Below are 23,495 nucleotides of genomic sequence, written 5' to 3'. Positions count from 1 at the left end.
GTGGTGGTGGTGGTGAGGGTGGAGGCCTCGGATGCAGAGCTGATGGCGGGCTGCTCATCCTCCGTCATGAGTTGCACCACAGTGTCTGCATCCTTTTCCTCAATGGGACGTTTCCGACCCGGCTGGAGGAAAATGGGAGCAGGTGCTACACGCTGCTGCTGCTGTGTCTCTGCAGCGTGAGTTGCAGATGCTCCTGCTGGGCGGCGCCCAAGGCGTCCACGGCCAGTGGCTATGGGAGGAATGTTAGCCACTGACGCTGCTGCTGCGGAACTGTGCATGGTGGCGCGCCCGCGGCCGCGGCTTGCCACAATGCTGCTCCCTCTCCTCCTGATTCCCTTGCTGCCCTTCCCCTTGCCCAAACCGCGCTGGCTGCCACTTCCAGACATCTTCAATGTTTTGGGCGTATAGACAAAAGTTTTTTAAAAGGGCGGGTGAAAAGTGGGGTACTTTAATGGAGTGGGTTGGTTGGTGAGGTGACTGAGTGAGTGTCCCCTAGTACAGTAAGTAAGTAGTAACAGTCAGGAAGTACAACTAGCAGTTACAATAATCAGTAGTAATCACAAGTAAATTTAGTGTGTGTACACTCAGACAGTGAGTGCCCGCACGCAGGAGCTAGTAGCCTATGAACACACAGTGACTGAGTGTCCTAGACTCCTAGTACAGTAAGAGTAAGTAGTAACAGTAAGTAGAACTAACTAATTACAATAATCAATCAGCGATCAGAAGGAAATGGAGTGTGGGTGGTGTGTGTACACTCAGACAGTGAGTGACCGCACGCAGGAGCTAGTAGCCTATGAACACACAGTGACTGAGTGTCCTAGACTCCTAGTACAGTAAGAGTAAGTAGTAACAGTAAGTAGAACTAACTAATAATCAATCAGCGATCAGAAGGAAATGGAGTGTGGGTGGTGTGTGTACACTCAGACAGTGAGTGCCCGCACGCAGGAGCTAGTAGCCTATGAACACAGTGACTGAGTGTCCTAGACTCCTAGTACAGTAAGAGTAAGTAGTAACAGTAAGTAGAACTAACTAATTACAATAATCAATCAGCGATCAGAAGGAAATGGAGTGTGGGTGGTGTGTGTACACTCAGACAGTGAGTGACTGCACGCAGGAGCTAGTAGCCTATGAACACAGTGACTGAGTGTCCTAGACTCCTAGTACAGTAAGAGTAAGTAGTAACAGTAAGTAGAACTAACTAATAATCAATCAGCGATCAGAAGGAAATGGAGTGTGGGTGGTGTGTGTACACTCAGACAGTGAGTGCCCGCACGCAGGAGCTAGTAGCCTATGAACACAGTGACTGAGTGTCCTAGACTCCTAGTACAGTAAGAGTAAGTAGTAACAGTAAGTAGAACTAACTAATTACAATAATCAATCAGCGATCAGAAGGAAATGGAGTGTGGGTGGTGTGTGTACACTCAGACAGTGAGTGACCGCACGCAGGAGCTAGTAGCCTATGAACACACAGTGACTGAGTGTCCTAGACTCCTAGTACAGTAAGAGTAAGTAGTAACAGTAAGTAGAACTAACTAATAATCAATCAGCGATCAGAAGGAAATGGAGTGTGGGTGGTGTGTGTACACTCAGACAGTGAGTGACCGCACGCAGGAGCTAGTAGCCTATGAACACACAGTGACTGAGTGTCCTAGACTCCTAGTACAGTAAGAGTAAGTAGTAACAGTAAGTAGAACTAACTAATAATCAATCAGCGATCAGAAGGAAATGGAGTGTGGGTGGTGTGTGTACACTCAGACAGTGAGTGCCCGCACGCAGGAGCTAGTAGCCTATGAACACAGTGACTGAGTGTCCTAGACTCCTAGTACAGTAAGAGTAAGTAGTAACAGTAAGTAGAACTAACTAATAATCAATCAGCGATCAGAAGGAAATGGAGTGTGGGTGGTGTGTGTACACTCAGACAGTGAGTGCCCGCACGCAGGAGCTAGTAGCCTATGAACACAGTGACTGAGTGTCCTAGACTCCTAGTACAGTAAGAGTAAGTAGTAACAGTAAGTAGAACTAACTAATTACAATAATCAATCAGCGATCAGAAGGAAATGGAGTGTGGGTGGTGTGTGTACACTCAGACAGTGAGTGACCGCACGCAGGAGCTAGTAGCCTATGAACACACAGTGACTGAGTGTCCTAGACTCCTAGTACAGTAAGAGTAAGTAGTAACAGTAAGTAGAACTAACTAATTACAATAATCAATCAGCGATCAGAAGGAAATGGAGTGTGGGTGGTGTGTGTACACTCAGACAGTGAGTGACCGCACGCAGGAGCTAGTAGCCTATGAACACACAGTGACTGAGTGTCCTAGACTCCTAGTACAGTAAGAGTAAGTAGTAACAGTAAGTAGAACTAACTAATTACAATAATCAATCAGCGATCAGAAGGAAATGGAGTGTGGGTGGTGTGTGTACACTCAGACAGTGAGTGACCGCACGCAGGAGCTAGTAGCCTATGAACACAGTGACTGAGTGTCCTAGACTCCTAGTACAGTAAGAGTAAGTAGTAACAGTAAGTAGAACTAACTAATTACAATAATCAATCAGCGATCAGAAGGAAATGGAGTGTGGGTGGTGTGTGTACACTCAGACAGTGAGTGACCGCACGCAGGAGCTAGTAGCTTATGAACACAGTGACTGAGTGTCCTAGACTCCTAGTACAGTAAGAGTAAGTAGTAACAGTAAGTAGAACTAACTAATTACAATAATCAATCAGCGATCAGAAGGAAATGGAGTGTGGGTGGTGTGTGTACACTCAGACAGTGAGTGACCGCACGCAGGAGCTAGTAGCCTATGAACACAGTGACTGAGTGTCCTAGACTCCTAGTACAGTAAGAGTAAGTAGTAACAGTAAGTAGAACTAACTAATTACAATAATCAATCAGCGATCAGAAGGAAATGGAGTGTGGGTGGTGTGTGTACACTCAGACAGTGAGTGACCGCACGCAGGAGCTAGTAGCCTATGAACACAGTGACTGAGTGTCCTAGACTCCTAGTACAGTAAGAGTAAGTAGTAACAGTAAGTAGAACTAACTAATTACAATAATCAATCAGCGATCAGAAGGAAATGGAGTGTGGGTGGTGTGTGTACACTCAGACAGTGAGTGACCGCACGCAGGAGCTAGTAGCCTATGAACACAGTGACTGTCTGACTGAGTGTCCTAGACTCCTAGTACAGTAAGAGTAAGTAGTAACAGTAAGTACAACTAACTAACAATAATCTATCAGTAATCAGAAGGAAATAGAGTGTGTGTACACACAGACAGTGAGTGAGTGCACACACGCAGGAGCTAGCTAGTAGCCTATAAACAGTGACAGTCAGTGAGTGTCCTACTCCTAGTACAGTATAACTACAATACTATTAGTAAAGGACAGCAGAAATACTGGTATAGATGAGAGAAATAAACAGAGGACAGCTGCCCACAGAGGCAAGGCCCCCCTGAGGCCTAAACCTGTAAGCTTGCAGCAGCTGCCTGTCTCTAATGTAACACACAAGCTACTAACTAAAATACAATGTCTATCTAACTAACAACAATATAGGTGTATATGGCAGGTGTAGGTGAGCAAAAACGCTAGGTAAATGATCACAATAGAGCACTTGCTAAGCCAAAGCACAAAGGAGCAACTCTCTCTCTGTACAAGTCTCAGGCAAGCATGGAGAAACGGAACATGGCGGCCGCTATTTATAGGGTAGGGGCTGGCCAGGGTCCCCCTCTGTGATTGGCTGCCGTCAGAGGGCCTGGGAGCCCTCTGATTGGCTCTAAGGACATCAATCTGGGCTATGACGCTATTCGAGCTCGGTACCGAGCTCGAATAGCGCCGTTTGCTCGAATAGCTCGAATAGTGAATGGGCTATTCGAGTGTACTCGGATAGCCCATTCGAATAGCTACAGCTATTCGGAGCTCGAATAGCTCTGATCACACTACTACAATGTACACAACCCAAACATGGTTAAGTCCCATTAGGTCTCCTAGAGGTGGCTACACTTTTCTGTGTCCCCAAATCAGCATGGACCAATCTGTCATGCAGAGTAGGCGCTCGTCTATATGACATTAAAGGGGGAACCTGAAATTCTGGTATATCAGGGAAATTGTCCTTCAGTACGTGCCAGTTAGTACGTATTATCTTAGCAACCCGGTCACTATGCACATTATATTGGCTAACAAACGGGATTCTTTTATTGTGTCCACGTCTCCTGTTGGTCCTATCAGATCTGTCTGTACTCAAGTTGTCTCTAGCTTTCTCTAACATAGATCCTGGATAATGTCTACGTTTAAATCTATCAGTCATCTCATTGAGTCTAATATCATGAAGTTGGTCATTGTCATTCGTCGAACCCTCTCAAACTGGCTACCTGGGATTGATAAGATAGTACTAGGGGGAAAAAAACTATCAAATAGGAGAGTTGAATTAGTATCAGTTGGCTTAACGTAAAGATCTGTTTCCAATCTCCCATCCACCAATCTAACCAATGTGTCCAAAAAACTGACCTCCCGTTGGTCCCAATTAATGGTGAGTCTAATTGCTGAACATTGGAGGTGCAACTGGCAAACCAATTCTTCCAGACTCTAATGTGGCCCCGCCCACACGCAAAAAACATTGTCAATATAGCGCATCCAACAATATGCAAATTTAGTAAAGATACAGTTAGTATAAACAAACGACTCTTCGTATGCATTCATAAAGATGTTAGCGTAGGACGGGGCCAAATTCAAGCCCATAGCCGTGCCCCTAAGCTGCAAATAAAACTGATCCTCCACAAGGAAATAATTTTTAGACAGAAGCATTTGTAATAATGTACATAGAAATCTGGTCTGTGTGCTAGAATAGTCAGATGCACAGGACAACATGTGTTCTACAGCCTCCAAACCTCCATCATGTGGGATGGAGGTGTCGAGGCTTTCCACGTCCAAGGTCACCAACAAAGCACCCTCTGGTATGTCTGGCAATCTTCTGAGCTCCTCCAAAAACATGGAGGTGTCTCTCAGATATGATTTTCCCGCCATAACAAAAGGTCTTAATACAAAATCTAAATATTTAGCTAAAGGAGAAAAGATAGAATCGATACCGGCTACTTGTGTTGGACATGCGTACTATGACACGCATGGGGCGTGTGACGCCCTTCATGCGTACGTCATGTCCGAGCTATGGGCGGTCCTCCGGGCCGCCGAGGGAGCATCTTGTTCTCCATCAGGTCCGCCCCAGCAGGGGGCGTGCTCTGATGGACGTGTAATCACGGGGGCTCTTCCTATAGGTCGGCAGTGTGCTGTTCTGACGCTTGCTGCGCCTTCTCGCCCTGCCGCCTGGTAAGTTCAGCTACTTGTGCGCATGCTGTATACGCATGTTATGGTTCCCCATCAGTTCCGCTTCAGCGAGGCGGGAGAGGATTGGTCGCCATAGGCGACACCCACAGTGTGATTGGTCAATTCCAATGGTGTGTTCTATATAAAGAGGTGAATGTGTAAGATTTGTTAGACACTGACAGGAACTTGAGAAAGGAGGATCATCCTCCGAAACGTTGTTTTATATGTCAAGATGTCTTACTAATAAATTCTAAAGAGCTATTACTACTAGATGGTGCTGGTCTTCATCTTTCCTTTGACGAATAGGGTCCGGAAGTGCTGCTGGCACATCATTTTGTATCTTTGGGGAGTGCTGTCTGCTACAAAGTTACCTGCATATCTTAGCACAGGACTTTGCACCCCCGTACACCATGGAGTCTGTACATTTTGATGAACTTGTGTTCTCATATACACCTGAGGATACTGCACGGATTGTTGCCCAAGTGAAAATTGAAACTACATTTCTCAATACAGTGGATGACAAATTGATTAAAAGACAATTAGAGAAGATCTCCAAGACAAAGACATCGTTGGAGTTACATGCCTCTACATTAGCAGAATATTTGAAAACTGGCCGTATACCACGAGGCCTCAGGTCACATGTCAGTCCACTTATGTTCCCTACTGATACCAACTTCTGCAATACTTGGATGCTTATTTGGAATAAGGCGTCCTTCGATTCGATGGCACTAACAATTGATCGGATCATGGCGGAACTTCCTAAGCTTGATACACAGATTGCTAATTTTAAGCAAAAATTATTTGATAATACTCCCACTGACGAATATGCCAGATATGTCGTGGACCTTGCGACTAAAATCGAGACGCATAAGAAACAAGTGGAAGTTTTAAAAAGAGATACGTTTCAAAGAGATGCCTCAGACTACACGTCTGGTTACATATATACATGGCGAAAACCGGTATCAAGGAGGATACGCCCTGGGAAACCCAAACCTAAGGGACCATCTGAGCCACGCAACCAAGGTGATTCCACTGATTTTTTGCCGACAACTTCCCAGTCATCATCCGACAACGCATCCAGCATAGAGGACGTCGTCGTGGAGGCAGGAGGAGGAAACATAAAACAACGTTTGAGACAACGTCCGAATCAGTCCAAGAACCTGAACGGGAGTCAACGGAAACAATAGTGGTCAACATCTCATCAGCTGTCTTATCTCAGGCACAACAGTCACTTTTGGAAAAGGGACTTTCGTTTGCCTCCACTAACTGGCCCAATTTGGTCGATTTTGATATCGATTTACATCGTTTTTTCAGACAGATTAGGTTAAAATATTTTTTTGCCACATCTGGGGAGAGACCATGGTTTTGTAGACCGGAAGCGAATGAAGATGCCCTTAAACTACAGGATACGAATCTAAGACTCAAGAGTCACTTCAATCCCCCCTCTTGTCAAATTATAGATAGGTTTAGCAAGAAAGTACAACAGGAGATAGATAGTATCTTTAGGAACCCTAGGCTGGGATCAAATCTGGTTATACGACATCATTTAAATGTGGAAGAACGGACTGCTTTACGAGAATTATGTGATAATGACATGATCACGATTAAACAAGCGGACAAAGGAGGAGCAGTGGTGATCATGGATACAACATATTATAGAGAAGAAATATATCGGCTATTAGCAGACTCTACTACTTATTGTAAACTAACCAGTGATCCCACTAGAGAGAGTTCATGAGACAGATACAGGATGTAGTTAGTGAAGCATTAGTAAATAAGATCATTGATGAAAAGCTACATGATTTTTTTATACAAAAGAACCTGATTATTCCTGTGTTTTATATCTGTCCCAAAATTCATAAACATCGATCCCGGCCTCCGGGCAGGCCCATAGTGGCCGGTATCGATTCTATCTTTTCTCCTTTAGCTAAATACTTAGATTTTGTATTAAGACCTTTTGTTATGGCGGGCAAATCATATCTGAGAGACACCTCCATGTTTTTGGAGGAGCTCAGAAGATTGCCAGACATACCAGAGGGTGCTTTGTTGGTGACCTTGGACGTGGAAAGCCTCTACACCTCCATCCCACATGATGGAGGTGTGGAGGCTGTAGAACACATGTTGTCCTGTGCATCTGACTATTCTAGCACACAGACCAGATTTCTATGTACATTATTACAAATGCTTCTGTCTAAAATTATTACCTTGTGGAGGATCAGTTTTATTTGCAGCTTAGGGGCACGGCTATGGGCTCGAATTTGGCCCTGTCCTATGCTAACATCTTTATGAATGCATACAAAGAGTCGTTTGTTTATACTAACTGTATCTTTACTAAATTTGCATATTGTTGGATGCGCTATATTGACGATGTTTTTTGCGTGTGGGCGGGGCCACATTCGAGTCTGGAAGAATTGGTTTGCCAGTTGCACCTCCAATGTCCAGCAATTAGACTCACCATTAATTGGGACCAACGGGAGGTCAGTTTTTTGGACACATTGGTTAGATTGGTGGATGGGAGATTGGAAACAGATACTAATTCAACTCTCCTATTTGATAGTTTTCATCCCCCTAGTACTATCTTATCGATCCCAGGTAGCCAGTTTGAGAGGGTTCGACGAATAGTTGACAATGACCAACTTCGTAATATTAGACTCAATGAGATGACTGATAGATTTAAACGTAGACATTATCCAGGATCTATGTTAGAGAAAGCTAGAGACAACTTGAGTACAGACAGATCTGATAGGACCAACAGGAGACGTGGACACAATAAAAGAATCCCGTTTGTTAGCCAATATAATGTGCATAGTGACCGGGTTGCTAAGATAATACGTACTAACTGGCACGTACTGAAGGACAATTTCCCTGATATACCAGAATTTCAGGTTCCCCCTTTAATGTCATATAGACGAGCGCCTACTCTGCGTGACAGATTGGTCCGTGCTGATTTGGGACACAGAAAAGTGTAGCCACCTCTAGGAGACCTAATGGGACTTACCCATGTTTGGGTTGTGTACATTGTAGTAGTGTGATCAGAGGCAGTCACTTTTCCCATCCACACAATGGAACAAGTTTTAAGATCAATGGTCAATATGACTGTAATTCTAGATTTGTGGTCTACCTACTCAAATGTCCATGTGGACTTTTGTATGTGGGACAGACCACACAGGGGATGAAAGATAGATTGACTGCCCACAAAAGTACTATTAAAACAAAGAAAGTGGAGCTACCAGTACCATCCCATTTTAATTCAGCTGGACATACTACTAGCCAATTGAGGTTTCAAATTATCGAGCAGATTAAACCTGGTAGGAGAGGAGGTGACAGGATGCGTAGACTATTATATCGTGAACAGATGCACAGAGTATGGAATCGCACACCACAGTCGAGGTGCTGAACCAAGTAAAGTCCACAACAAATTTCCATAAGGTTCGCACACTCTTGGATACCAAATCCTGTTTATTCAAAATGCGTGACACACCATTCCAGAAAACCAACGAATCGTTTCGGGGCCCCTCGGGGTCCCCTTTGTCAAGGTAACAGCACAGAATGGTGTGTGCTGTTACCTTGACAAAGGGGACCCCGAGGGGCCCCGAAACGATTCGTTGGTTTTCTGGAATGGTGTGTCACGCATTTTGAATAAACAGGATTTGGTATCCAAGAGTGTGCGAACCTTATGGAAATTTATTATATCGTGAAGTGTATTGGACACGTAGATTAGACACTTTAGAACCAAGGGGTATGAACAGGGACTATGACATGACTCCGTTCCTTTAAATTTTTGTATTGCCCTTATATGCACATTTATGGCTAACTTTTAATGTGAAACATTGATAATAACGATTGTTGATGAATTAGAGCAATTCTTTAGATCTGTATGTGCAGTATGATAGCATTAGTTGGATTTTTTGGCACATGCAGTTTTCTATTTAACCACTAGAAGTCCTACTGTTGTTGTTTAGTGTTACCCTGACGACCGCTAATATTGGGTTCTTGCCCAGACGGTGGGGCGGAAGGCGTACTTGTGTTGGACATGCGTACTATGACACGCATGGGGCGTGTGACGCCCTTTATGCGTACGTCATGTCCGAGCTATCGGCGGTCCTCCGGGCCGCCGAGGGAGCATCCTGTTCTCCATCAGGTCCGCCCCAGCAGGGGGCGTGCTCTGATGGACGTGTCATCACGGGGGCTCTTCCTATAGGTCAGCGGTGCGCTGTTCTGACGCTTGCTGCGCCTTCTCGCCCTGCCGCCTGGTAAGTTCAGCTACTTGTGCGCATGCTGTATACGCAGTTTATGGTTCCCCATCAGGTCCGCTTGAGCGAGACGGGAGGGGATTAGTCGCCATAGGCGACACCCACAACGTGATTGGTCAATTCCAATGGCGTGTTCTATATAAAGGGGTGAATGTGTAAGATTTGTTAGACACTGACAGGAACTTGAGAAAGGAGGATCATCCTCCGAAACGTTGTTTTATATGTCAAGATGTCTTACTAATAAATTCTAAAGAGCTATTACTACTGGATGGTGCTGGTCTTCATCTTTCCTTTAACTTTAGGAACCTGGCAGACATCCAGGATGAGATAGCCAAGAGGCCAGAGGATACCTTCTCCATGGTGATGGTGGAGAGGTCAGTGGTATGGAGGTAAATTTGGGTGTCATCTGCATATAGGTGATAGTTGAAACCCAGAGAGGAGATGAGTTTGGAGGCGGTGTAAATTGAGAACAGCAGTGGGCCAAGAACAGAGCCTTGGGGGACCCCAACTGCAAGGGGGATTTAGGTTGAGGAGGAACCATTGAAGGAGGTCCTAAAGAAGCGATTCAGATGAACTGTGTGTTCTACAAGGCGTTACCAGGCAGCAGTGAGCAGTTACCAGGCAGCAGCAAGCAGTTGCCAGGCAGCAGCAGTTTGTGAGGCTTTTCACTGGCTATCATCAGGGAGCTCTGGGCAAGGGAGAGAGGCACAGGGGAACGGAGCAGGAAAAAAGTTCACATGCAGCAAATGAACTTATAGGCGCCGCCAATACAAAATAGCGGGATTTGGGCACCCGCGATGCCCCGATATATAGCGGGCGCTGTATCAATGCCCGTTTATATTGGGCGCCTAAATTTCGCCTCTGGCACCCAAAGATCACTATTTTGCATTGGCGCCTGTGGGGGCGCCCAATTAGTCCACTTGCAGCATGCGCCCTTTTTTCCAGCTCTGCGTGACAGAGGCACTGAACACTTGGCTATTAACGAGCCTTACCCTCACCACCAGGGGGTGTGAGGCATCCTCACAAGTTTGCCTCAAGCAGCAAAAAGTCTAGAACCAGCCTTGTGTGTATACCAGGCCTAATACTAGAGATCTTCAGTGAGGTACAAATAATTTCAGCATGCATGAAAATGAAATGCAATGCAGGTTGTAACTTGGCCAACCAATACATTAGTAAGTGCATTTAAGTGGCATAATTCCAAGATGCATATAATCTGCATTACATTTGCATGCAAGTTGGGATTATTTCTTTTGCATTGACAATCTTTACTCAATACCTCACCTGTCTTGTTAAGTCGATACAGGCTTTTCTGCGCTGTTAGAAATATTCTAGTTGTGCTCTGTATCATTAGGGACAGTTTACAATTGTCTATTAATAGTAAAATTGGAATATTCTCATACTTTTTTTGTCATCAATAAAAGAAAAAAAATCAGCAAATATAACTTAAACATATTTCAGATCAATCCCTAATGAAGAGGCATTTTTATTGAAAAATGTAGCTACTTTTGAAAGTAAATAAATATAAAAAACTGCATGAAAAGACACAGAGGTGGTCATCTGGGATAAACTTGACTTGAAGGTCCAGATTTGACCCAGAGTAAGTCAAGATCCTCCCCCTTCGGGGGTCCAAAAGGCACCTGCATGTTGGTAATGGTGTTACACCAAAAACTGCCAACTGATGCTGTGGGAAAATGTACTTGGAGAACTTTAACCCCCAGCTAGACTCCCTTCATTTCTAATAGAGAGGGGAGTCCAAAACCAACGGGCGCAAAGTGACCTTCCTTCAGCTGCAATGCCAGAACAACTCTAGCATTGTGTGGCACAAGGGGCTTACCGGGGCATCAAAAGTGCTATGGGAGAAGGACTTCAAAGGAATGAACAAGAAAAACCATCCGGCGAATCATAAATTATTCCAAAAGTGCCCTACAGACCTAAGCCCTACCGACCCAAAAATACAGATGACAAAATGATCAAAAATCCATACAGTGGCTTGCAAAAGTATTCGGCCCCCTTGAAGTTTTCCACATTTTGTCACATTACTGCCACAAACATGAATCAATTTTATTGGAATTCCACATGAAAGACCAATACAAAGTGGTGTACACATGAGAAGTGGAACGAAAATCATACATTACTCCAAACATTTTTTTACAAATAAATAACTGCAAAGTGGTGTGTGCATAATTATTCGGCCCCCTTTGATGTGAGTGCAGTCAGCTGCCTATAGACATTGCCTGATGAGTGCTAATGACTAAATCGAATGCACCTGTGTGTAATCTAATCTCAGTACAAATACAGCTGCTCTGTGAGGGCCTCAGAGGTTGTCAAAGAGAATATTGGGAGCAACAACACCGTGAAGTCCAAAGAATAAACAAGACAGGTCCAAGACAGGCCAGGGATCAAGTTATTGAGAAATTTAAAGCAGGCTTAGGCTACAAAAAGATTTCCAAAGCCTTGAACACCCCACGGAGCACTGTTCAAGCGATCATTCAGAAATGGAAGGAGTATGGCACAACTGTAAACCTACCAAGACAAGGCCATCCACCTAAACTCACAGGCCGAACAAGGAGAGCGCTGAAATGCAGTCAAGAGGCCCATGGTGACTCTTTATGGAAGAGTGGCAAGAAGAAAGGCATTGTTAACAGAAAGCATAAGAAGTCCCGTTTGCAGTTTGCCACAAGCCATGTGGGGGACACAGCAACCATGTGGAAAAAGGTGCTCTGGTCAGATGAGACCAAAATTGAACTTTTTGGCCAAAATGCAAAACACTATGTGTGGCAGAAAACTAACACTGCACATCACTCTGAACACACCATCCCCACTGTCAAATATGGTGGTAGCAGCATCATGCTCGGGGGTGCATCTCTTCAGCAGGGACAGGGAAGCTGGTCAGAGTTGATGGGAAGATGGATGGAGCCAAATACAGTGCAAACTTGGAAGACGGCAAAAGACTTGAGACTGGGGCGGAGGTTCACCTTCCAGCAGGACAGTGACCCTAAACATAAAGCCAGGGCAACAATGGAATGGTTTAAAACAAAACATATCTTTGTGTTAGAATGGCCCAGTCAAAGTCCAGATCTAAATCCATTCGAGAATCTGTGGCAAGATCTGAAAACTGCTGGTCACAAACGCTGTCCATCTAATCTGACTGAGCTGGAGCTGTTTTGCAAAGAAGAATGGGCAAGGTTTTCAGTCTCTAGATGTGTAAAGCTGGTAGAGACATACCCTAAAAGACTGGCAGCTGTAATTGCAGCAAAAGGTGGTTCTACAAAGTATTGACTCAGGGGTCCGAATAATTACGCACACACCACTTTGCAGTTATTTATTTGTAAAAAATGTTTGGAATGATGTATGATTTTCGATCCATTTCTCATGTGTACACCACTTTGTGTTGGTCTTTCACATGGAATTCCAATAAAATTGATTCATGTTTGTGGCAGTAATATGACAAAATGTGGAAAACTTCAAGGGGGCCGAATACTTTTGCAACCCACTGTATATGTCCTCTTGCTGAGAAATGTAAGTGTGTGTGTGTTTTGCAGTGTGTGTGTGTGTGTGGGTTTGAGCAACAGGGGAAAGGGGGGGCGGGGCCGTTAGAGGGGACCATTTGAAATTTAATCAACCATTTTTTACATTTTTATTTTAATAAAAACTACAATGAAAAGGAAATATAATTACAATAAAAAAAAAAAAATCTGCAGATTCAGGTTGCAAAAGAATCATGATCTGTATAATAAACTGCGTAATTCAGAATTAAGTTTGTAAAGTCTTACTGGATGAAAATGTTGTAAAATGTTATGCATGTAAATCTGCTTAACGCAGTTTATTGCATACAAGCCATTGTGTTTGAACTTTCCACAATTTAACTACGGTAATTAAAAACAATTTAATTGTAATCAATATATAAATAGGGTGACATTTTTTTGATGTCAATTCTTCAAATGTGTAAATGTGTTTTAATCCCCCCCCCCCCCCCCCCCCCAAAAAAAACCCCACATTGATGAGAACTTCTTCCTTCAGGGATTTACGGCTCAGGCACACTATACGTGCTTTTTCTGAGTGCTTTTTGACCATCAGAGCTTTCAGAGAGCTTTTTTAAAAATGCTCCCATAGACTTAAGGTGGCCACACACGATACAATAAAATGATCCGATTTTACGGCAATTCGATAAAAACGATCGTATCTCCCGAAGAAATCGAAAGCTTTTTTTCATTCGACTGAAAAATCCGATCGGATTTCCCGTTTTCTTCGATTTTTATCGATCCAGAATGCCAGATATTTTTCTTCATTCTTACTAAAGATTGTATGGTGTGTGTTAGATTGTCAATTTATCAATATACACACCCTAGAAATTTTGTCAGAGTTTCCAATCATTTTTATCATAACTGTGGAAAAATTGAACACACGTGTGTGGTACATTGGTCATATTTTTGAAATGTTACAATCAGTCAGAAAAATTGATTGCAATTCTTAAATTGAACAGATATTTAAAAAATTGTATGGTGTGTGGCCACCTTTACATTAAAATGGCGGTACAATCGTGATCGCGGTAAAATTGCACAAGTTTACTGCAATCTTAATGTAAGTCAATGGGAACCCTTTTTAAAATGCTCTCAGAAAGCTCTGATGGCCAAAAAGTGCTCAGAAAAAGCGCTTATAGTGTGTCTGAGCCCTAAAAGAGCATTTCCCCACATAGACCAGCATTACATTATTTCTGCGTTCTTACATAGTAGAAAGCGACACCTGAACCTCTTTACTTAGAATAGTGAAAACTTCCAACTACTAAACAAGTAAAACCGAACAAAATAGGTAATACATAATATTTAGAAAGCTGCTTGATTTCATATCCTAGCTTTGAATATCAACTTTTTTAAAAAAGTGTTTTCTGGTGACATTGCCCTTTAAATGTAATAAGTGGTGAAATTTGCAAAGGGGAAGTTAAACTGATAAGTTACCTGGTTGTGGACCTCCTCCACACTGTTTGTCGTGCACAGGCACCCCATACCCTCTTGTTCCGCAAGAAGATCAGGATATCCTGATGTGTCGCCCACTTGTTCCTCCTGGACCTGGTTCTCCCCATTGTATTCAGTTTTTAGATCTTGCTCAGTAATCTGATATGGAATAACTTCCAGAGACAGCGGGAGAACTTCCTCTTCTGCAGGCATTTCTGGACATTCCTTATCAATCACGTCCTCCTTCGTTTCTGGCTTGCTAACCTCCTGCTTATTTTCTTCAGGACAATCACATCCCACTGGGCTTGGCAGAGACTCATCCGTCATTGTGATCAAACCAGTCATTGTACCTTCTAGTCCACTCAGGAGGTACAGTTCCCTATAGGGACTACAGGGTTTAATGTATTCCTCTGATTGATCTTCTCCTTGGCCGTTTTCCACTTCAATCCCTGCCTTGTCATCTTGGATGGCTGAAGAAGCAGAAGAAAGTCGGCATCTCTCTTTTCTTTTCGAACTGGAAGTATTGTCCTGTTGGTGTCCCACTGTGATCACCATCTCTGGATCTAGATCAGTTACTAGACAGTCTCTAGGGATGTCTTCTTTTTCCTCTACTGCTGGTGGCTCTGACTGACTGACACAGAAGCTAGTTAAGTCATCCATAGCTGGAGTGTTATCTGATCCTTCATTCACACAAGCCACATCACTCAGAAGCACATCATTCTCCTTTAGGCAATCCTGGTTTACTTTGGTCTCATCATCCTGGTCAGTTTCCAGTAAAAAGACCTGCTCATTGCCCAGCAGTGCACTCAGCCAGATTCCATTGGCATAATCAGTCATGACATCAGAACATTCCAAATAGTTGAGACAATCGTCAAAAAGTTCTTCTTCTTTAGTCCGTTTAACATCCCCGTCTGGCTCGGAGACCCTGCAACAGTATTTAGAGCCGTGCCACATGCAATAAAGATGGTCAGCATTGCTGGTGTGGCACCTGAAAGTTTCAGACGAGTCTGGTAATTCTGGAGAACCTCTCTCAAATCCATTTGGGTCTTCAATAGCTCCTGTAGCTTCAGACCTAAACGGAGTTACTGGGCAAAGCACAAATTTGGAATGTTCTTCATCAAGATCGACTTCCTCCAGAATAAACAGAGCTTCTCCTGTAAAGAAAGGTGAATCATATTGATCATCTTCATCAAGGTCTAAGTTTGTCTCATCCCCAGAGCTTTGGTCACTCATTGCAGGTATATGAAGAAATGCCAGACCTCTGACCGTTACGTAGGGGTCCGGTGCTGAGTCGTTGTTTGGTATATTAACGTCATTGACCTGAGTCCTGCTGGAATCTTCTTCCATGAGTCTTCAGATTCCCTCTGAAAATTGGATGCATGAAAATAATGATGCCTGCGATTGTGTTTTTATTAGTTGTAGGTGATTCCTTGTCCACAAGTTCAAGAATCAGGTCACACTTGGCTTTAGAATACGCCTGAAATTAAACACAAATAAGCTCAAATTACCTTAAAACTCATAATCCTAGGTATCAAAAGTTTAACATGTATCTTAAAGGGAACCTAAAGTGGAAATAAAGTTGGCTTCCTCCAGCCCCCTGCAGTCCTTCTGTGTCTTTGCCGTCATTCCCCACTCCCCTGTTCAGCAGCAGTGCCCTCTAGTTGGGCCCCATTGAATGCGGGGGGCCCAACTAGAGGCGTAACTAGAAGTCACTGGGCCCCCCTGCAAGAATTTGAGAGGGCTCCCTCCCATTTAGGGCCGTTTTCGGGGGCAGAAGGGGTCGCAGCATGAGGGGAAAGAGTGACCACACATCGGCAGGGAGTGGGGACAGTCCCCCTTCTCCCTCACCTCGGGCTCTCCCCTCAGCGCTCCCCTCCTGCATCTATCACTGGCAGCGGCGGCAGGCAGCACACATACCTCCATCCACCGCCGGAGGTTCCGATCTCTATGTGTTCCATACTACTTCTTGTTTAAACAGGAAGTAGTGTGAAGCACTTAGTGATCAGAACCTCCAGCGGTGGATGGAGGTATGTGTGCTGCCTGCCGCCGCTGCCAGTGATAGATGCAGGAGGGGAGGGCTGAGGGGAGAGCCCGAGGTGAGGGAGGGGGGGGCTGTCCCCCCTCCCCGCCGATTTGCAATGCTCTCCCCTCATGCTCCGAACCGGGAGCGCGATCGAGGCGGCGCACGGCCAGGGCCGTGCATGTGCAGTGGCCCACGACTGGCCAAGTCAGCCAGTTTTCAGAGTACTGCTGCAAGACCAAGGAATGACGGCGAGGGCACAGAAGGAATGCTCGGGTCTTAAAGTAGACCTGACTCTTGCAAAGGACAGAAGGAAAACAGAGAGACCTGCACCCTGTATGTACTTAAAGAGTTTAGCCTGTCTAATTCCCTCTCATTCGTGTCAAATCACAAGTTGTAATTTGATCACTCCCCTGTGTCACACGACTGCCACAGCAGATATGGCAGATAAGTCCATTTGAAAGCACAGGCTGCAAACAATATGTCTGCTTCCATGAATCAGGAAGTAGAAACAGTGCAAATTTATTTTAGGATTTGTAGCAGCTGTTACAAAGAATTTTGTAATTTTGTTTTTGGGTTTAAAGGTTATTATGCTGTTGTGTATCTTTTAGAGCAGAGAGGACATTCTGAGTTCAGGTCCGCTTTAAAAAAGAAACAGGTAAGTTAAACCGCCAACTTTTTTCATTTTAGGTTCCCTTTAAAGCAAATCTGAACTGAAATAAAACTGATAAGATAAACAATTGTATTACTCCTAAATATGACTTTTATAGAATCCCACATTTGTGCGTGTGTGTGTGTTTAAAAGCTAAAATAATAGATTTAAGGTTTTTTTAGTTGAATTTTATGTTCCAGAGCCACAATCTACAAACTATTGACCTTTGCTATTTATTCCCCTGCACTCAGAAGCTGTTCTCTGCCAGGCAGGAGTCTTATGGCTGTAATTAGTTATCACTTAGAGTAAAGCTAGCCATACACTGTACAATTTTTTGCCCAGTTAATCATCTGATTAGACAAAACATCCAATCAATTGCTAATTGAAGTGGATTTAAATATTTCGGTATTATTAAATCGGTATTAACCACCCTGGCGTTCTGATTAAATCGCCAGGGTGGCTGCGGGAGGGTTTTTTTTAATTAAAAAAAAAACTATTTCATGCAGCCAACTGAAAGTTGGCTGCATGAAAGCCCACTAGAGGGCGCTCCGGAGGCGTTCTTCCGATCGCCTCCGGCGGCCAGAAGTAACACGGAAGGCCGCAATAAGCGGCCTTCCGTGTTTCGCTTACCTCGTCGCCATGGCGACAAGCGGAGTGATGTCATGGACGTCAGCCGACGTCCTGACGTCAGCCGCCTCCGATCCAGCCCTTAGCGCTGGCCGGAACTGTTTGTTCCGGCTACGCTGGGCTCGGGCGGCTGGAGGGACCCTCTTTCGCCGCTGCACGCGGCGGATCGCCGCGCTGCAGCGGCGATCAGGCAGCACACGCGGCTGGCAAAGTGCCGGCTGCGTGTGCTGCTTTTTATTTCATTAAAATCGGCCCAGCAGGGCCTGAGCGGCACCCTCTGGCGGTGTTGGACGAGCTGAGCTCGTCCATACCGCTCAGCTGGTTAAGGGATAAAATCGCTCTCAGGACTAATCCGCAATGTTGGACTTATGTCATTCCTAAAATAATATTGATCCAAGAGTTGATCATAATATTGTAATATTGATCAAACGCAAAGTCAAATGATGTACCGGCAGCTTAAAGCAGGCACTACGCTCATCAATTTTACTGTTTGATTCCATTCTAAACAAATCTGCCTCAACATGTCTGATCGATTGAAATTCTGATCGATGCTGACTGAAAATGGATCAAAACTATCGATCAGGCAGGACAGAAAATCTCCACTGATTGGGGCAGAAGTGACAGTAGATTGTCAGCTCATAGCACTTCATCGAGCAGAGCAGCACTTTGACTTTCACTACATTTTCTGCTGAAATCTAGTGATAATCAATGTGCTAGGTGTGCAATAAATTGATCCTTCTCTGATCAGACTCTGATCAAAGAGAGACTGACCATTTTGCCCCATCAGATGGCAATATATGAGTGTATGTATGCCTAACTTTACGATATAATCTGACTAGAGAGAAACAGTCATTGCATACCTGAATTCTTAACCCTTTGAGTGAGAGGAAGAAACAAAGGAATACAGCCTAGTTATATGCATGAATGGCATTGTAAATACACATGTTTATCTCATTTGTCACAGGTATCTGAACTGTAACCATAATAGCATGATGATTTTTTTTCTTTCTTTTTTGTACAATTCATTTATAAATTATTTAGTTAGTTTGCCCGTTGTAAAATATTTCCTCTCCTTGATTTCCTCTCTGTAGTTTATCACTGGTGGCATCATCTTTAGTACTGGCAACTGATCTCTGCAGAATGTTTGTTTACTGAGACGTGTAAAGCCAGTTCAAAAACATAGCTGGTCTCCCAGAATTCTCTGATTGGGAGAATTCTGCATAGAAAACAGCCTAGGAAAAGCCTCAGTGGGAGGGCGGGGCTGCACACTAGTGACGATCGTAATCAGCCCGTTTCTATGGGCGGGCCAGGAGGTCGACCGCCCTGAGCGCTTTGAGGGAGGGGGGCGTTCTAAAAGACACTATAAAAAAAAGTGCCCTTGGGGAGTACTTACCTCGGGAGGGGGAAGCCTCTGGATCCAATTGAGGCTTCCCCCGTCCTCCTCCGTCCCATGGTGGTCTCGCTGAGCCCCTCCGAGGCCACAGCTGACAATTTGCCAGGGTGTGGTGCAGGCGCATCAGCGCCTGCAATATTTACCTTCCCCGGCTCCAGCGCAGGCGCAGTAGCGGCTCCCCGATGGGCTAAGGCGTAAATAGCCGATCCCAGTCGGCTATTCCCGCCTGATCCCGAGCCGAGAGCCGCTACTGCGCCTGCGCTGGAGCCGGGGAAAGTAAACCTTTACATGGCCGCCGTTCCACCGGAGGGACGGAGGAGGGCGGGGAAAGCCTTAATCGGATCCAGAGGCTTCCTCCTCCCAAGATAAGTGCCCCCAGGGGCACTTTTTTTATGTTACAGGCTTTTTTTAACTTTCATTTTGAGTTTAAAAAACATTTTTCCTGTACATTTTGTAATCAATTGTCTCAAAAACTACAAGGTCTTGTTTGGCTTTTTCCCATGATTCCCCTTAACATATGTAGCCATTTTGGTGGTGATAGCATGTATGTGGGCTTTGCTATTAAGCGCTAGAGTTGGCACAAAATTACGCAACAATTATGCAAAATTGCAGCTCCTCATTACATTTACATACGAAATTACAATTTTTCCTAAAAGTTCGCAATGCAATATTGGATCGTAATTGCAATTTCATGATGCATAATTATCAACATGCAAAATCCATGCTTATCACTACTAGATACCAATACACAGCAATGTATATGTATACACGTGTATTAGTGTTTCTGATGCTGAAAAGGTGGGTATCCTAAATAATTACTACTAAACAATGTTGCAGTTCCTTACAGACATTTTTCATACTATTACATTGTTACAAATTGGTTCCATTACATAGTAACTATTTAAAATACAATTTCCTGTATGAGTGTCCACTCTTCTGCCTGGCTAGCTGTCTTCCTTTTATGGGGTCCTATATAGGTGTCATGGCATTTCTATGGGGTCATACACGGGGGTTGGGCTTGTGTTTTCCTGGCAGTTGTCTTAGCGAAGAATAAAAGGAAACACTGATTTGCCACACAAGGGAACAAATGCCTTATGTTCAGGCCTGGATTTACATCACAGGAGCCTATAGGCACAGATGTCCTGGCACCCTAGACTTCACCCTCCATGAACCTACAAACACCTGCCAAACCGCATCGCAAGTGTGCTGGCTGGCTCGACTGTCACTTCTCCCTTACTTCCCCTGCCCATCATAGGTAGCTACAGGTGCCCCTTAACATTAGGTAGCCAGAGGTATCCTCAGTATTAAGTAGTTAGAGGTGCCCCCAAGTATTAGGTAGCTAGAGGTGCCCCTTTCTGAAGACTAGAGAGATCTGGTTAGTGGAATGCCGAGAGCTGGGTGAGTAACCTCTCATTTACACTCTCATCAGGACTCTGCATAGGTAAGGAGGGAGGGAGGAACTCTGTGAAGGGAGTGAGATGCCTTTCCATCATCAGGCGCCTGTAGGCACGTGCCTACAGTGCCTTATGGCAAATCCAGCCCTGCCCATGTTATGGGAAAGTCAGAGGTAGTTTACACGGAAGCAGGAAATTTGATGTTTGGAAGCCACCAAAATGCACCCATACTAATTTCAGATTTTCAGAAAATTGCACCAGAGGCTTGCACCCACTTTGTGTAGCCGCAGTTGTAGCTGAAATTAGTATGGGCACCTATGGCAATGCCCAAACTTCTAAGGTGTCTGATATTTTTTTGTTTTTTTTATGATGGGTTTTCGAGCAGGCGAGGTGCGAATCCATTCAATATAAATTAACGGAATGGCACACTGCATCAGGGAGAATCGCATTGCAACGCAAGCGTCACGAGTTGGAACGGGCACATGCGCTGCACGCAGTGCTTCATTGGGGAAGGAGCCTCAGTGAACTGAATACAAATCAAAAAACAGGAGCATAGTGTCATGCCGGGGACATTCCATTAAAGAAACTGGAACGCCCATATATAGCACCACACTCATATTTCAGTATTAGCAAAATAAGAAAGTAGTCATTTATTACGATAAGATGTTTCTAGTATTGAAATTTGAGTGTGGTGCTATATATACTGTATTTTTTTTTACTATAAGACTCACTTTTTCTCTCCCAAAAGTGGGGGAAAAAGTCACTGTGTCTAATAGTCCAAATGCAGGGAGTTCCTGACTTGTGAACACCTGCCAATAGGAACCTTCAACCTGCCGCAATGTCGGGGACTCCCTGTACTGTCCCATGCAGAGGAGGGCACAGGAGGAGACAAAGGGGCATAGAGGAGGACACAAGGGGGACAGAGGCTGACACAAGGGGGACAGAGGAGGACATAGGGAGACACAAGAGGTACAAGGGGGCATGAGGTACAAAGGGGGCATAATCCACAATATGCCCCTTCACCATGGATGCTCCAGGTTAAAGAGAACCAGAGACGAAGCACCCTCATGCATTGTATTACATTTATCAATGGGAACATGACAGTAAACACCTACCCTGCTTTTAGTTTCATCCTTCTCTCCTAAATCTGCCGGTAATCAGCTCTGATAAGAATCCTAGACTGAGCATTCAGTCTAGGTTTGACCTGGAATCATTAAAGCTGAGTCTGTCTGCTGTGGATTTTCAAGCCAAAGCCTGCCCCTTCCTGGCTCAGCTTTCCTGCTTTGCATACTCAGAGCTCTGATGACATGGGAGGAGCTGCTGCTGCCGAGAAAGAAGCTCTGAAACAGACAAGTGTGGCTGTGTGATCTGTGTGCACTGACTGTGCAGTCATCACTAGTATCCTTTTCTATGAGAGACACTTCCTACAGGCAGCTGCACAGCATACCAGAATAAATAATGCACACAGGTGAAAGGCTGCAGCAGCAGCAGCCCTGCTTGTCTATAGTCTCATAGAGCCTAGAAAGCACATCCAGAAAAGTTCATAACCTGGAAGCAGAATGGGTATGAGCCGGCAGCCATATTGGATTTTTCCTGGCGCAATAATGGATAAAAAAAACACTCTAAAAAGGCACACCAGTGTGCCGAAATTATCAGGTAGAGCATTTATTCTTTACAAGCTATCGACTGATATGTTTATTTTGTGCGAATCGTTCATCTCTGGTTCCCTTTAAGTGTATATATTTTCCCCTGGTTTTTGTCCTCTAAACCTAAGTGCGTCTTATGGTCAGGAGCATCTTATAGTCCGAAAAATACGGTAGGCATTCTAGTTCCTTTGCTCTAATGATATGTCTCAACCCTAAGCACGCCTAGCTGTTAGTTGTGCGGACTCCTCTTTGCCCTATGCCAGTGACATTGTTAAATATTCAATGCTAGATTTTAAACCCTTAGTCTCATTTCTATAGAAAAAGTTGTTTACCTAGGTTAGTCAATTAACAGCAGCATGATCCTGTTTTATGAAGCAGTCATGGTTTCACTTAAAGTGAACCCGAGGTGAAAATAAACAATTGTATGTGTCGTCCTACTCCTAAAAACGACAGAGTGGTATAGGGTGTGACATCTTCTTCCTGACTGTTTACAAAGTATTGGCCCAAATAGCACAGGTACAGAGGTATTATGGACCCCTTGCCTGTACCCTATGATCTCCCCAATATGAACAGTTTATGACCGAAGTACTGATGTGAAGGCTTGACCAGGGCAGGATTTAAGGCAAGACCACATAGGCCATGGCCTAGGGCACCACAGGATCAAGGAAAAGTGGGCAGAAGACTATACTGGGTGGGGGCAGGAAGGGTCACCTGGCTACCTATACTGGATGGAGGGGGGTCATCAGGCTATCTATACGTAAGGGGGAGTGTCATCTGGCGTCTTATACTAAAGGGAAGGGGGGAGGGGTCATCAGTCTACCTATACTAGAGGGAACGGGGGTCATCAGACTATCAAAACTTGGGGTTGGGGCCATCTGGTTGCCTATACTAGAGGAAAGGCTCAACAGACTATTCTATACTAGAGGGGGGCGGCTGCTGACAGTGGCCTTGGGAGGTAAAGAGTACAAATCCGTCCGTGGGCTTGACCATGTGACAGTGGTGATACAGGCACCTGCGCCATCTGATTTCATGACCCTGTGTTCTTTCTTAGGTCTTATTTCATGGTATTCAACCTTTAACCCATGCTCATCGCCAATTTGTTGTGTTCAGTAATCACAAATGCAGAATAACTGGAACTAGGTTTATTTACAAGCTTGAGCCTCTCTCTACATAAAGCAGTAGTTTCCTTGGAGTTTCTAGCATGCCTACAAACAGGAACCATCGATCTACAACAGTCTGGATAATC

The 23,495-nt window shown here is 44.5% G+C and overlaps 2 protein-coding genes across 3 annotated transcripts in view; one reads left to right on the top strand and one right to left on the bottom strand.

The window, feature by feature from the left end:
• MALT1 (MALT1 paracaspase) overlaps window positions 1-23,495 on the top strand; it is a 368,173-nt gene that overhangs the window by 125,168 nt on the left and 219,510 nt on the right. The gene's annotated exons all lie outside the window — the stretch shown is intronic.
• ALPK2 (alpha kinase 2) overlaps window positions 1-23,495 on the bottom strand; it is a 221,810-nt gene that overhangs the window by 188,181 nt on the left and 10,134 nt on the right. For both annotated transcript variants that reach the window (XM_068251267.1, XM_068251268.1), the window contains exon 2: window positions 14,521-15,994. In XM_068251267.1, coding sequence (XP_068107368.1) covers window positions 14,521-15,864 — 1,344 coding nt within the window. In that variant the 5' untranslated portion in view covers window positions 15,865-15,994. The remainder of the gene's footprint in view (window positions 1-14,520; window positions 15,995-23,495) is intronic.

This window comes from Hyperolius riggenbachi, chromosome 1, assembly GCF_040937935.1.
Source record: "Hyperolius riggenbachi isolate aHypRig1 chromosome 1, aHypRig1.pri, whole genome shotgun sequence".
NCBI classification, from domain to species: Eukaryota; Metazoa; Chordata; class Amphibia; order Anura; family Hyperoliidae; genus Hyperolius; species Hyperolius riggenbachi.
Note: the sequence above shows the minus strand (reverse complement) of the source record. Positions and strands in the feature narration are given on the sequence as shown.